Source organism: Corvus moneduloides, chromosome 4 (genome assembly GCF_009650955.1).
Source record: "Corvus moneduloides isolate bCorMon1 chromosome 4, bCorMon1.pri, whole genome shotgun sequence".
NCBI classification, from domain to species: Eukaryota; Metazoa; Chordata; class Aves; order Passeriformes; family Corvidae; genus Corvus; species Corvus moneduloides.
In genome coordinates this window covers 60,089,552-60,102,608 of record NC_045479.1, presented here as the reverse complement: position 1 = coordinate 60,102,608, position 13,057 = coordinate 60,089,552, and the positions used below count along the sequence as shown (strand labels likewise).

Genomic DNA, 13,057 nt, shown 5'->3' with positions numbered 1-13,057 from the left:
GAAACAGCAGATTCTCCCTGACTCCCTGGGAGAAGGTAAAATTCAGATTCCAGGCTAGGATGGTATCATTTTTGACATCCTATCACAAATTTCCTGGAAGTGAAATGAGACTCAAATAATGTTGTTACTGCAGATGCTATTAAAAAAAAAGAAAAAAAAGAAAAAGAAGAAAAGAGCAGAAAGAAAGGTATTAAGGAAGATCCCTTAAACACAAATCCTACAAAGTTCTAATTTGTGTACTTGGAATTAGGAATGAGTGAATTCTTTTCTGTGCTGTAGTTCTGTTTCTTTCTTGGTAGTTATATTCCAGGTCAGGACTATCCAAGTGGACAAGCTTGGTAGACCTGTAGGATGGCTTTGTGCAGTGCCCATGTGGTTTAGCTGTCTCGCAGTTGTGCCAGTGCATGGCTGAGTGCTCAGCTCCCTGAGCTGCTGCCCATCAGGTGGCTCAGGAGGGCACTATATCAGCACCCTGGCTGGCATCCTGGGAACAGCTTCAAAAATATCAGGATGTCTTGTTCCAAACAGAAGAGGCTGTACAAAGGCATTTCACCTCACAGTGAAGGTTATTATCACAACAGAAAAAGTGATAAGAGTCTTTCTGCTAAGATGGGAATGGGTACAGTCAAGAAAAGGAGCGTTTAACCACATGTTGTAAATGTCTCCTTGGTATTAGAGCAAGAATAAAAAAGGACTTGTATTCATGCTAAACTAAATAACATTCCTGTTACTCATGTTTGTTCTTTTGTTAAATACATTTCAAATGTGGGAGAAAACAGAGATGCAGCAGTGGTTCACATTGTAAAGCAGAATTATATTTGCTACCAGCAACCTAAACTATTAAAACATGGGGTTTATTATTGGGTCCTGGGGCTTACCATAGTGATGGTTCACAAACATAATACTGGCAGCACTGTCAAGACCAGTTTGAGGTATTACAGGTATTCAAAGAATCAAGAACACCTGAAATTACCATTGACCTGCTTGGGAAAACAGTGCTTCATGCCTCAGCAGATCAGACACAAGTTTGTTCACATCTGAAGGAAGAGATGGTGGATTTATTTCTTTAGGATGAATCAAAATAATCAGGGGTATGTACAAAACTGGTACCATGGCCAGGCTTGAGACTACAGGTGTAAAGCCATAGGTTTTGTACACTTCTTCAAGGAGGAGAAGGAAAAAGTAAAAAAAAAAATTCTTCAATAATAAGAAAAAAGAACCTTCTTTGACAGTGATATTTCTGACTGAAATTCTAAAATTTTGTTGTATATTTCAAAGAAGAAATTAGCTGGCAAAGACAAGATTTCTGTTTGATAACATTTCTCATTCTTTTTGTATTAAACCATTCATGTTCCAAATGTGTCTCAGTTTATGGAGAGTAACTATTTTTCAAAGCAAGACTTTGATTTCTCTAGACACAGTGAACACTTATTTTTGTTTATAAAACAAGTATGATTATCAATTACATAAGTGAAGAGGAAAATGGAAATGTTAGTTTCTGTATGAAACAGTCTGTGTGTCTGTTAAAACGGGATGCTTTCAAACACAGGAGCCAGCCATATGAAAAATGATTTGGACAAAAAGTTCAAGAAAAGTATTATCAGTGAGTTATATAATGTAAGAGTTTGTCTTTTTGGACTGTGAAATGCTCATAAATTCTATATCATTTCAGTTTTTTAAATACCCCTAAACTGACTGATGCAGTGGCTTGTAGAGATCCTTAAACTCTTGCTAAATGAGCTGGCCTGGGTGCTGGAAGCAGCCATCAGTAAATTCTGCATTTACATTAAGGAGGAATGCTGCATTAACATAGTTAAACCATACCTGATTGCTAGATGATTTAATTGCGGTGGTTCTACATAGCAGGGGCTGCATGAGCTATAATCCCCACAAGATCAGCAAAAATCAGTTGTTTCAGAAGTAAACAGATTTCAAATCAGCTTTTACTAATGAATTAACTGAATTATCCCTATTCACTAAATTTATTCTTCTTGAAGTGGAAATAACTTTTTAAAATGAGAGCAACATGAGCAAGAATTTTTTAATCTTTCCTTTGTGAGAGCTTTTCTGTATTTTTTTTTAGAGCATGTCTCTCATTGTGTCTCAGCAAGATTGCATACAGCTAGTTGACAGTGTGCTGATATAGAACTGAAATGAAAAAAAGTCATTATTAAAACCAGAAAAAATAACATAGATGTTGTATGTGTGTGTATACACACACACACGCATATATATGAAAAGTTATGATGTAGTAATTTTTAAAAGTTTTTCATTAATTACCCAGTGTATTTCACTGTAATACAGTGTATTTCAGTGATCTAGTTATGTAGGAATACCTTTATGGATGTGTAAATGAAAACAAAATAGCATTTAGATTTACCTAATAAAGACAGAAAGACACATCTGGCTTTGGTGCTGCCTGTAGATTCTCACACACCAGATTTCTAGAATCTGATCTTGTCAGGGAGGTGAGAGTAAAAAAATACTGTTTGCTCTACTCTTGCATGGCTTGACTTAGCCCATGAAATTTAGTGGCATTACACCTGCAGGGAATTCCTCCTGGATTTTCTTGATCATTAGTACTGTGGAAACATGGATGTTAGTAACAATTGCTAGTACGGGAGTTGACACAGTATCCACCTGTTACTCTGCCTAGCGTGATTCCTCGCATCAGCTTAGTTTTAAAACGAAACTTTAAAAAAACTTCAGGAAAAAAATAATATCCAGATCCCATTCCGCAAAAGATTTAGCAATATATAGAAATACATATAAAATTATGTGATGAAGAAAACCCTTGAGATCTTTCATTGTAAATCTTTTATGTGGAAAATCTTTAAGAGTGGTTTACTACACCAGTAGTTTGTAGTTGCAATTATTAACACTGAAACAACATTTAGCCTCAAAATAGTCAGCTGCTTCTTTTAAAATCTTGTTTCCTTCAAGAACCAAACCTTGCAAGTTGAATCTATAGGTCCCATGGTAGAAAGATGGTATATGTAGATATGTTAAATATACTTATATCTCACGTTATCTTCTATAATTTCTGCTGCTGTTTTCTCCTTGCCTTATGCTGCTGACATTCTTATGAGACAACTTCTTTCTTTGGAGCAGGAGTATTCTTGTTAACAGGGTGCAGTGTCATAAATAAAGCATCACAACTTTGTTTTGAGGTCAGATGAAGAGAGAAACTTCATTGTGAGGGAGAGGTATCCTACTGAAACCATGCCTTTGATACTTAAAAAGCTTACTGCTTTCTTATAGAAATATAATTGTGTTGCCCTATTTACACAAATGTGAATGGTTCCTTTTACATGAAGTCAGTAAATAAGTAAGGCTGAAAATTAATAGCTACAAAAATGTTTAAAATTATGCTAAAAATCTGTTTCAGATCATTGTTTAGGTTTCACTTCTTTCATGTTTTGAAAAATTTATGTTGTATGATGATATATTAAAAGGAAAAGTGATCCATGTAAAAATAGATAAAATAATAACATGTTTTGCCTAACAAAATGGATTCCATATGCTCCCACTTATTCTTTTTTACCAAGCTATGGTAGTTACATTCACCTGTTCTTTTTGAAAAGTTGTCTTCATAGAGTTAACTTTTCTTAAAAAAAGAACAAAGCTGCTCTGTAATAGCTCACATTCTAATAATAATTTAATTTGTAGAGATAATTTTCAGCAGAATATTTTAACAAAACTTTTTTTTTACTTTCAGAGTTGGAAGATGGCCAGAAACAGGCAATGGTTAGTGAAAGGACAGAAGCTTTTACTACATCACGAAACTTGCTGATCTCTGGAGCAGATGCTATTGAAAGGATTATGTCTTCATACAAAGAGGTACTGTACATTCTGCGTGCATGAAACAGAAGGACAAAAAAGAAAAACAACTTACATTTAATATCAAATACTTTAAAAAGTAGTGCAGTTTTTAAAGGCAAATTCTATTGCAACTAAATCCATGAAGATTTTTGAACTGGTAGTTTAATGTTTAGGGTTAAGTCGACAAAGAGTCTAAAGTGCATGGGTGCCTGTATGATGCAACATGCAGATGTCATTTTTAATACTTGTGTTCAGGTGTCATCAGAGAGTGATAGAAGTTCCTGGAATGTGAGTGATAAAAGTTCAAATTCCTCTTCTGTTTGGAGCACAGACCTGAATTCAGGCTGTCTGCCTTCAATGTACTGGGACTCTTCTGTTGTAAGTGCCATAAAATAATAGAATAGTTTAATTGTAAGGGTCTTTAAAGTTCTTCTAGTCTAACCCCCCCCGCCATAAGCAGGGACATCTTCAACTATGCTGGACTGCTCAGAGTCCCATCTAACCTGGCCTTGAATGTTTCCAGGGATGGGGTATCTCCACCTCTCTGGGCAACCTGTTCCCATATGAAAAACAAGGAGAGTTGAATACTTATTTCCAGGCCACTTAAACTATAAGGCTGTTTTCAGTATTTGTGAACCTGTTAAATTATAAGTAATTTTGCAAAATAGAGAATTTTTAGCAGGAGAAAGTTCACCTTGGACTACAAATAGTCTAGAAGTACAGAATGTTCATCTGGAAGATCAAGAGATGTTGTTTCAGGTTCTTACCCAAATTCCAGTAGAGTTGGGCTTTGATCTGTTTTCTCTCTTGTGGATTTCTTTAAATGCCAGCTGTTAAGCCAAAGAAAAGTGAGGCACTGCTGTTAATCTCCTCAACATTTCCTTCTGAATGTTTGTTCTTCATTTTTAAATTGGTGTTTGCTCGTCCCTTTGGTGGGAACCCCTTTTCCCAGTGCAGTGGGAGGAGGGACACATTAGCTAGGCAGCTAATCAAAGACTATGGATTCTGTTGTTTGGAATCCAGCCATAATAGCTACAGCTTGGTAAATTGGAAGAGGAGGGGTACTTTGTCGCCTTGAGATACAGACTTTGACAAAGCCAGAGTCAGCTGTTTTCAGAAGGAGTCCTTCTAATGGGCTGTGATTTTTGACCTATGCTCCTTTAGCATTCCCCTGCTTGGTCTCTGCTCTCAAGATACTGCCAGATAACCTGTTATACACTGATGTAATTTCTATTTTGTTTTCAGCATTTAAGTAATTCATATAATGTACATGAGGACTTAGAAAAACCATGGGTTTATTTTTTGGCAAAAAAAGTACCCACAAAGCAGTAGAAGAGGAACTGAACAAACTCACTTTGTTTATAACATGGTAAGATACTAATCCAGACAGCATGAGACCAAGGACCAGTTCTATGAATTTCCATCTTAATTTTATATTTATGCTTCTCTTCAAGAGACACTACAGTACTCCAACCACATTGTCATTCTCATTTCATGATTCAGGCAGTTTCCAAAGGACAGTGTACTTCAACCCACGTCAAGTGGTGGTGCATTTCCAGTTCCTGCCCACCTCATCCACCAAGGCAGCCTCCTTCAAGTCAATGTAATTCACTGTGCAGATGAGGTGGGCTCAACTTTTCTTTGCAGTCAATAGTTTAGGTGGTAGTATTTAGTGTTTGAACAAAGAGAGTTTCTAGTGTCATGGTAGAGAAGCTTACTTCAAGTTATGGTTCTCCAGGGGCGCAGTTGGTTCAAGTTTTCATTTATCACATGCTGGATTCTCTCCATCATCTTCCAGTGAAATGATGCCCATGTGGCCAGAACTGGCACTCACTTCTGAGTCTGGCACAAACAGTGAAACTTACAGAAGAATTGCAGAATTATTTCCAATTCTTTCCAATAATCTTGGAATTATATACACCGTAGTGAGTGAACTCTGTCATGGGGTGTATGTATTTAACCACAGCAAGCCAAGGGTTTTATAATCTTGATCTAATTTTGTTGCTATTCTTGTCCTCTCTGCATTTTGTATAAAAAATGTATCCTTTTAAAACCATCTAGTAACATATTTAAAATAAAAGGCCTTGGCTTAATTCTTTGCTACCAGCCGATGGAGGCGATTCTTTGGGAGCTCTTGAATAGGAGCTCTTGAATAGCCCATGAATAGGAAGTTACAAGGTCCAGGGATCTGTTGTTTCTGTATTCACCAGGTGAAAATTGTGACAAATGGACCAAAAAAAAAAATTGAGAAAGCCTTCCAAGAGCTCTCACTGTCTTAAAAATGCTCAGTTCTATTCTAAGGTGTCAGATTTAGCATGCAGTTGATAGAAGACTCATTTCTGGTTTGTACTGTATTTTAGATTAGGGTGGCCTGGTGCGCTCTTTTTACACAGAAAAAGCACACTTCTCCCACAGGAGGTTTCAGGAATACAAGCAAGTAAACATAAATAATTGTAGATGCCTTTTTTTTTCTCACTTCTCTGGACTTCTGTTTTTGCTGGAAAATGCAGAGATTTTGTTTCTTGTGTACCAGGCTTTTTGTTTTCAGATGTGTTAGTAGCTGTTCTCTGCTCATTGAAGACTTTACAGATATGAGCAGTCTCTACAGCCTCTTCATTTATTGGAGCTATCATAGCTTACATGGTCTTGATTCAAGCTGTCCTTCCTGCTGGTTGGTAGGAGCTACAGGTGGCATATGGGTTAGCACAGAATTTCGAGAAATGCAAATCGATAGGTGTTGAAGGATACATTGTTGCTCATGTTGATCTTTGGCCAGACATTTCATTTGTAGAATTTGTGAAGTATAACTGAAATGAGGCGCTTGTTGTTTCTCAGGTCACTGAGCTAGCAGGCTACACTGCCCGTGTCTACAACATGTTCTCAGTCTTTGAGGAGGTGAAAAGAGGTATCTACAAAAGAACTGCTGTTATTCAAGGGTCTGTAAACAACAGCAGGAGTGAAGATAAAGCAGAGTTGCACATTGATGGGCCCTTAGAAATCAAAGGTAATTAATTCATATTTGTATGAATTTCCCAGGGGTGGTGGGGGAGGCACGGTGCCGTGAGACGGGAGGTGAAAGAGGGTTTTTTCTTTAACTAATCATCCTCTCAGCCTTAATGCCCCAGAGACCATGTTGCCTTCTATTTTAACCCCCTGCTGCCTTATGACTCTGCCCTTATGGTGTGCTTTTCCAATACACAAAAAGGCTCAAATGTTTTCTGTAAAAACTTTCAATGAAAAGGCATTTCAACTAAACTATTATTTGTGATGGTGATCTTAGTATTTTTACACTGACAGTGCCTGTTTTCCTCAGATAGTTCATTTTTTTCAGAAAGCTGAGACTGTAGCATTTTCATCTTTAACCATCACATTATTTTGTTTGAGATAGGAGGAAAAAGACAGATTGGTTCAGTAGTTTGTCCCAAAAATACTGTGTTTTCCATTATTAAAGATCAGCTTGTGCTTATTTTTTCATAATTTAGTGGGAATCTCAACTGAAAATGACAACTTTACCCTTCTCCTCACCTCCCAAATGATTTGATCAATATATACTTTTTCCCTCCTGACCCCATCCTGTGTCTTTCTGGTGCCACTGTCTTTCTGTCTCCACCCTCCCTGGAGCATTTTCTCTGTACATCTGTTTCTTATTGTGCTCCATTACGTGCCACCTCTCTGCCTCTCGCATCCATCTTCTCTCTGAGGTACTTAAAGGCAGCTTTTGCAATGGGTTTTTCTTCATTTTCCCAACATACCATTTCTGCTGCTGCCGTCTGTGGTGTTGAAAAGCCTCATTCTCTCCCTTTAGCTTTTGAAAAGTTAAGCGTCAGTAGAGTTACAGGCCCCAAAGGGCTCTTTGTGACATAACTTCTTGCAGTGATTTCAACAGTGCTGCCCTTCAGCTCATATTTCTCAAAGGTCTTCTGACAAGGTTCATCATAACAAAGTCTGATGCAGCATGGTGGATAGGTGTGGAAATAGCTGATGTCTTAATCTTGTAGATCTTGGTAATACTTGGGTGATGTTAAAAGAAATGGCATTTTATAACTGTTGCATTTTGTTATGTACATGAGAAAAGGTTTGTAGTTCCTGGAGCAACAAAGTAATTTGGGGGGTCTTTTTAGATAACTGTGTTTAAAATCGAAACCAAATACAGTTCAGATATGCAAGTGTGCTCTTCATGTTCCCTTTAGGTCTACTATATCTAAACCCCACTCCTCTTTTCTCTGCAACCTTTTCCCAAGATTTCATTCTACTACAGTCACACTTTTCATCCAGTCTGAATTCCTCCTAAGCCATGGTGACTAGCATTTGCTCTTGAGTAGTTGTAGCTCTCAGAGGCATCTAGCCAAGACCAAGCATTGAGCACAAGGATTTAAGAAGAATTTAGGCCAGATGAATCTAGGCCACAGGCTCCACATTATTTTATGACAAGTCCTATTGTAATACTGGTTTTCCTCCTTTCTTTGGGTCATGATACTTCAGTAATCCCTGAAGAGTGGATTGTGTGTGGATAAAAGTACACGTGCTCACATACGTGTATGTGTCTGTATTGTTAGAGAAGAAAAATCTTAATATTCAGCTTCCCCAATGGCTCTTTGAACACATAATAATAATTTCCTTTTGAATCATCCAGTATGTCTTTGTAACTAAGCAATGTCTGTTTTGTGCCTTGCATTTACTGTTGTCAGTAATAGTGTGAAAATATGAGAATGATAATAGTATTTTACAGATAATAATACTGCCTTATAGTGTATCTAATAATTCAGAATTCTAAAAATTAAATAGAATTTTGTACATCTTGTACAAATACTGTCCAATTGTGTTTGTGATTACACATAAATATACTTTAAAAGCATGGTAAAGTTGCAATCAAATGCTGTGAAGTTAGGATTAGGAAATGAGAATTAAGTTCACTTAATTCTTACTAGCTGAGTATATTTTATCATAGATTTATTTTAACTACAACCTCTCCACTGTATCAAAGTAATTTGTTTTTAACAGAAAAACACTTTTTCCCCCATAATCTCATGCTGTACACCACAGAATTGTTTTAAGTAAAATTGCTTTTAGGATAAAAGAGTGCTTGGACTGATACTTGGCATAAAAATTTCTGCCCGGGTTGTTATAGTTTGGCAAAGTTGAAAGCAATTGAACAAAGTACCTCTAAATGAAAAATGTAAGACTAACCCTAACTTAAGGAAATGCAAGCCTTTTATAATTAACTAACTAACTTGGCCTTTGTTACATTTTTCTTTGTTCAGATTGGTTTAAATTATAAATAAACAGCTTTCTAATACAAAGAAAAATGTCTTTCCTTTGCATCTTGTCTATAAAGGTAATTTCTAATATTTTTCTAGGAATCCAGCTAGTCAGATTCTGTTAGACAAGGCCATTAACAGGTGACTGAGAAGTTAGTTAGTTTTATTCTTTTACTGTTTCCAGGACAGTTAAATTCAAAGTCCTTGTGTTGCAGAGTACCCAAATGTCCAATAGAGATTGTATATTTAATTTTCCAGAAATCCAAATGCCAAGTGTACCTACCTGACTGAAATGTACATGAGTTTCTCCAAATACAAGGCACGTTTACAGTGTCTGTGGCTTTAAAAAGAGATGGAAGCAAGCCATTAAATGTTTGCTCCTTTGCTTTCGTTGCTGGAGGAGACTGAAAGGTACTCTGACTTTCAGAGCTGGTAGTGATTCCTAATTAAATCCTCAAAATAAGTTTAACTGGTCTGCCTGTGGCTAAGGGTGTCCTTGAACTTTTTTACTGCTTGGTATTAAACAGCTATTTAAAACAGAATACAGAAAATACAGGTAGAATTTGAATGAACACATCTTTATCGTGCATCACATATTTATGATGCATGCTGTGCATTGTGTTTAGGATCTAATTTAGGATTCATTGCACATTCTTGCCTACTGTTAACGGTGTCTTTTGGACTAGCTAAGATTTATTATACAGATTTTCCACTAGGGGAACCTGGAGCACATAAAAGAGTAGTTTCAAACACTAGTCCTTACTTGAAAATATACTCAGTTGTGCACAGAGGCTGTCACAAATGATTGGTTAATAAAAGGTTTCACAAACTCGAATTTTTATTTTTTTTCTTTCTAGGGAAAGTAATTGATGTTGATCAAGGAATTATTTGTGAAAATGTTCCTATAATTACTCCGAATGGCGATGTGGTGGTTTCCAGACTAAACTTCAAAGTAAGATGATATGCAAGAATCTTCTGATTGTTGCCATCACATTAACATAAACAGCACAGAATTCATATACCTTATGTTAAGTACTTGGAGGAGCATATGGATAAAAGGGGAAGTCCAGAAAGGTAGGCATAGTAGCTCAATAGAGGCAGACATACGTAGTTTGCTCAGAGAAAGAGAAGGGAGGATTTCTGTTGCTGTTGCCAGGTGAAAAGCCAACCTGAGATTTTTAAAGGTGTGTATGGGAGTATGCATCCATCTTTAGTTAATTTCAATCAAATTGGGGTGCTTTACTCACAAAGTCTTCTTTGAAAGTCTGAGGCACAGCAACAGTGAAAAAAATCAAATCCATAGTTTTGCTTGATCACCACAAAGAGCCGTGCTGACTAACAGCTTACAGCATAGTTCACAAGCCCAATAGGGGAGCGTTTACTCAGTAGAAACTTGTATTGTTTTTAAAAACCTGTTCCAGACACCTCTTGGTACTTGTTCACAATTTTAATGACTGACCTTTACTGAATTACTCCCATATGTATCCTGATCTGATGTTCCAGTGCAGATGTCGTTCTTTTTAAAAAGAGTTGAAGTTATCAGAAATAAATTGAACAATTCCAGCAGATCTTTTAATTTAGCTAAAGCAAGGTGTTTCTTTTCCTCTGAATTAGAAACTAGGAGGAAAGGGTCCTAGCTATGGCAAACTTGCAACAACTTCAGTGTAGGAATTTCAGATTTGTAAAATTACAACTCTATGATCAAGCAGACGTTTATATTTATTCATTTGTCTTGAGAGACAGAAACAAAGAAAATATAGAAGTCAGTATATTTTTGTAAAACATAGATAATGACATTGTGATTATGCATAAATCTACGCTCATATATACACAGGGTAATGGTCAAATGAATAAAAAAAAATCACTTGGCATCACAGCCAGGTTAACATAGGTAATTAAGTGGGAAGGGGCAATGTGAAATAAATTTTCCAAATCACTTGATTGGCCTCCCATACCTGCAATTAATATCACAGATAGGCACAGTACTGCTTGATACACTGTTAGCACCTTTGGACCTAATCTGCCTTAGAACAATTGATTCTGACTGTGATTTATTGATGCTGTAATATAATCATATTACGTATTACATTACATGTATATAATAACATAATATATTATTATAAGCATTACTATTATATATTAATGTAAGCATTAGTTTATAGAGATACTCAGACATAATAGAAATTATTTTCATTATCTCAGCCCACATATTTTATCTAATGCTGCTGTTTTCAGAATAGTTGCATGAATACATGTAGCTAATCAATGAAATTGGTAGATAATTTTATATAAATGCTTATGTAACTCCCTCTTAGGGGTCTTAGACTCTCTTGTGCCACATAGGCTGCATAGTAACATCATTGCATTTTCACCTCCTTTGCAGGTCGAGGAGGGGATGAATCTTTTAATCACTGGACCTAATGGCTGTGGAAAGAGTTCGCTCTTCAGAATTTTAAGTGGTTTGTGGCCTGTCTATGAAGGAGTTCTCTACAAGCCTCCTCCACAACACATGTTTTATATACCACAAAGGTATGTGTCTTGCTGAAGGTGATGCCTCCTACCTGGTTACGTGAATTTTGACCCTTCTCACGTTTTTAATCTGTGATGTGTACACCCAAGTTAAAAGGTGGTAAGCACAACCTCAGCTGTGTGAAGTGTGTTAAAAAAAAAGAGATCTTTTCTCATTGGTGATGCAACATCATTAGTCATTGGAAAGGGCTCACATGTGTGTGTTCCTCAGATGGCTAAAGACTTGAATAGTTGGGATCATGGGAACAGACTGGACTCTGAAAGAAATTTTAAATAGACCTAGTATATCTCAAATCTGATTTCCTTTAAAACCAAGGGTCAAGACAAGTGAGAGTGGTTTGATTCTTAAGTGTTGAAGTAACCAAAACTTAACTTTCACACTGCAAGAGCACAATGCAATCCAACAGTAACTGCAGATTGCCTTTTTAGTAATATGTGCACGTTTCACTAATGGAAGCTTGGCTTTGTTGTGCTTTCTTTATACTCTGACATGCTGTTGGACTCTCAGTACATACTCTTGTGCAATTGGTTGTAGAATATTTCCTTAGAGACATCTAACTATGTTGTTTTGCAAAAGCAAAGTCAAACGCTGAATCTTTGCTTCCTGTAGTTCATTTCTTCCCATGTGCAAAAGAAGTATTCATGATAACAGTTTGTAGCCTTGTTTAAAAGGTACAAGCTATTAAGATGAATGGAAAATGTAACTGATCAGTAGATTTTGCTTGCTGCAGGTGAAGGTAGCAAAGAATACTGCTCTATAATTTTTTCAAATATCTGTGTAATTTATTGCTAGCCAATGTCATTTTTCTGATTCACTCAAGAGTTTTATTCAGGAGTTTTGAGCAAAACACTTTATTAAATGTTTTTCAAAACATTATTTCAGAATACGCATTCTGTGGAACATCCTTAAAATGGGTTTACTCAGAACAAAAGCTAATCTGGATTTTTTTCTTGAAGAAAATCTTGAGTTTCAGCCTTGTCCTTCCTCTGTGTGATCCCAGCCCCCTACTTAGATCAACATCTGTGGCTGGCTTGCTTACACCCCTTTCCCTTTACTTTTGTTCCCTTTATTCTGTGAAAGCATACAGACTCACCTTGCATTCACGTGTATTTGCCAAGGTGCTGGTGGAGGGGATTGAATCACATCTGCTGAGTTTTCCTTTCCATAAACATGGTTCTTTGTTAGCTGCTTCCTCTAACTTTGCAGTGCTGGAAAAGTTTGTCCAGCAGACCTCTTCTTTGAAACATTTCAAAAAGTTTTGGTCAGAATTCACCTGACATCTTGCAGCCCTCTTGACCAAAGCCATGTAGGGACTGGCACATGCAGTCCATCCTAGTAGAGTCCCCAAGAGGAAGGGTCCTGCTGCAATGTCCTTGCAGAATCCAAGGGACATTTTCTTAGCTCAGCTCTGTGGCTCTTCTTGAGCTCTGTGATTCCCTTCCCAAGG

At 36.9% G+C, this 13,057-nt stretch overlaps 1 protein-coding gene across 1 annotated transcript in view; it reads left to right on the top strand.

The window, feature by feature from the left end:
- The window catches only part of ABCD2 (ATP binding cassette subfamily D member 2), a 43,961-nt gene that overhangs the window by 2,893 nt on the left and 28,011 nt on the right, over positions 1-13,057 (top strand). The window contains exons 3-6 of the mRNA XM_032105946.1: positions 3,719-3,840; positions 6,658-6,826; positions 9,938-10,032; positions 11,464-11,609. Coding sequence (XP_031961837.1) covers positions 3,719-3,840; positions 6,658-6,826; positions 9,938-10,032; positions 11,464-11,609 — 532 coding nt within the window. The remainder of the gene's footprint in view (positions 1-3,718; positions 3,841-6,657; positions 6,827-9,937; positions 10,033-11,463; positions 11,610-13,057) is intronic.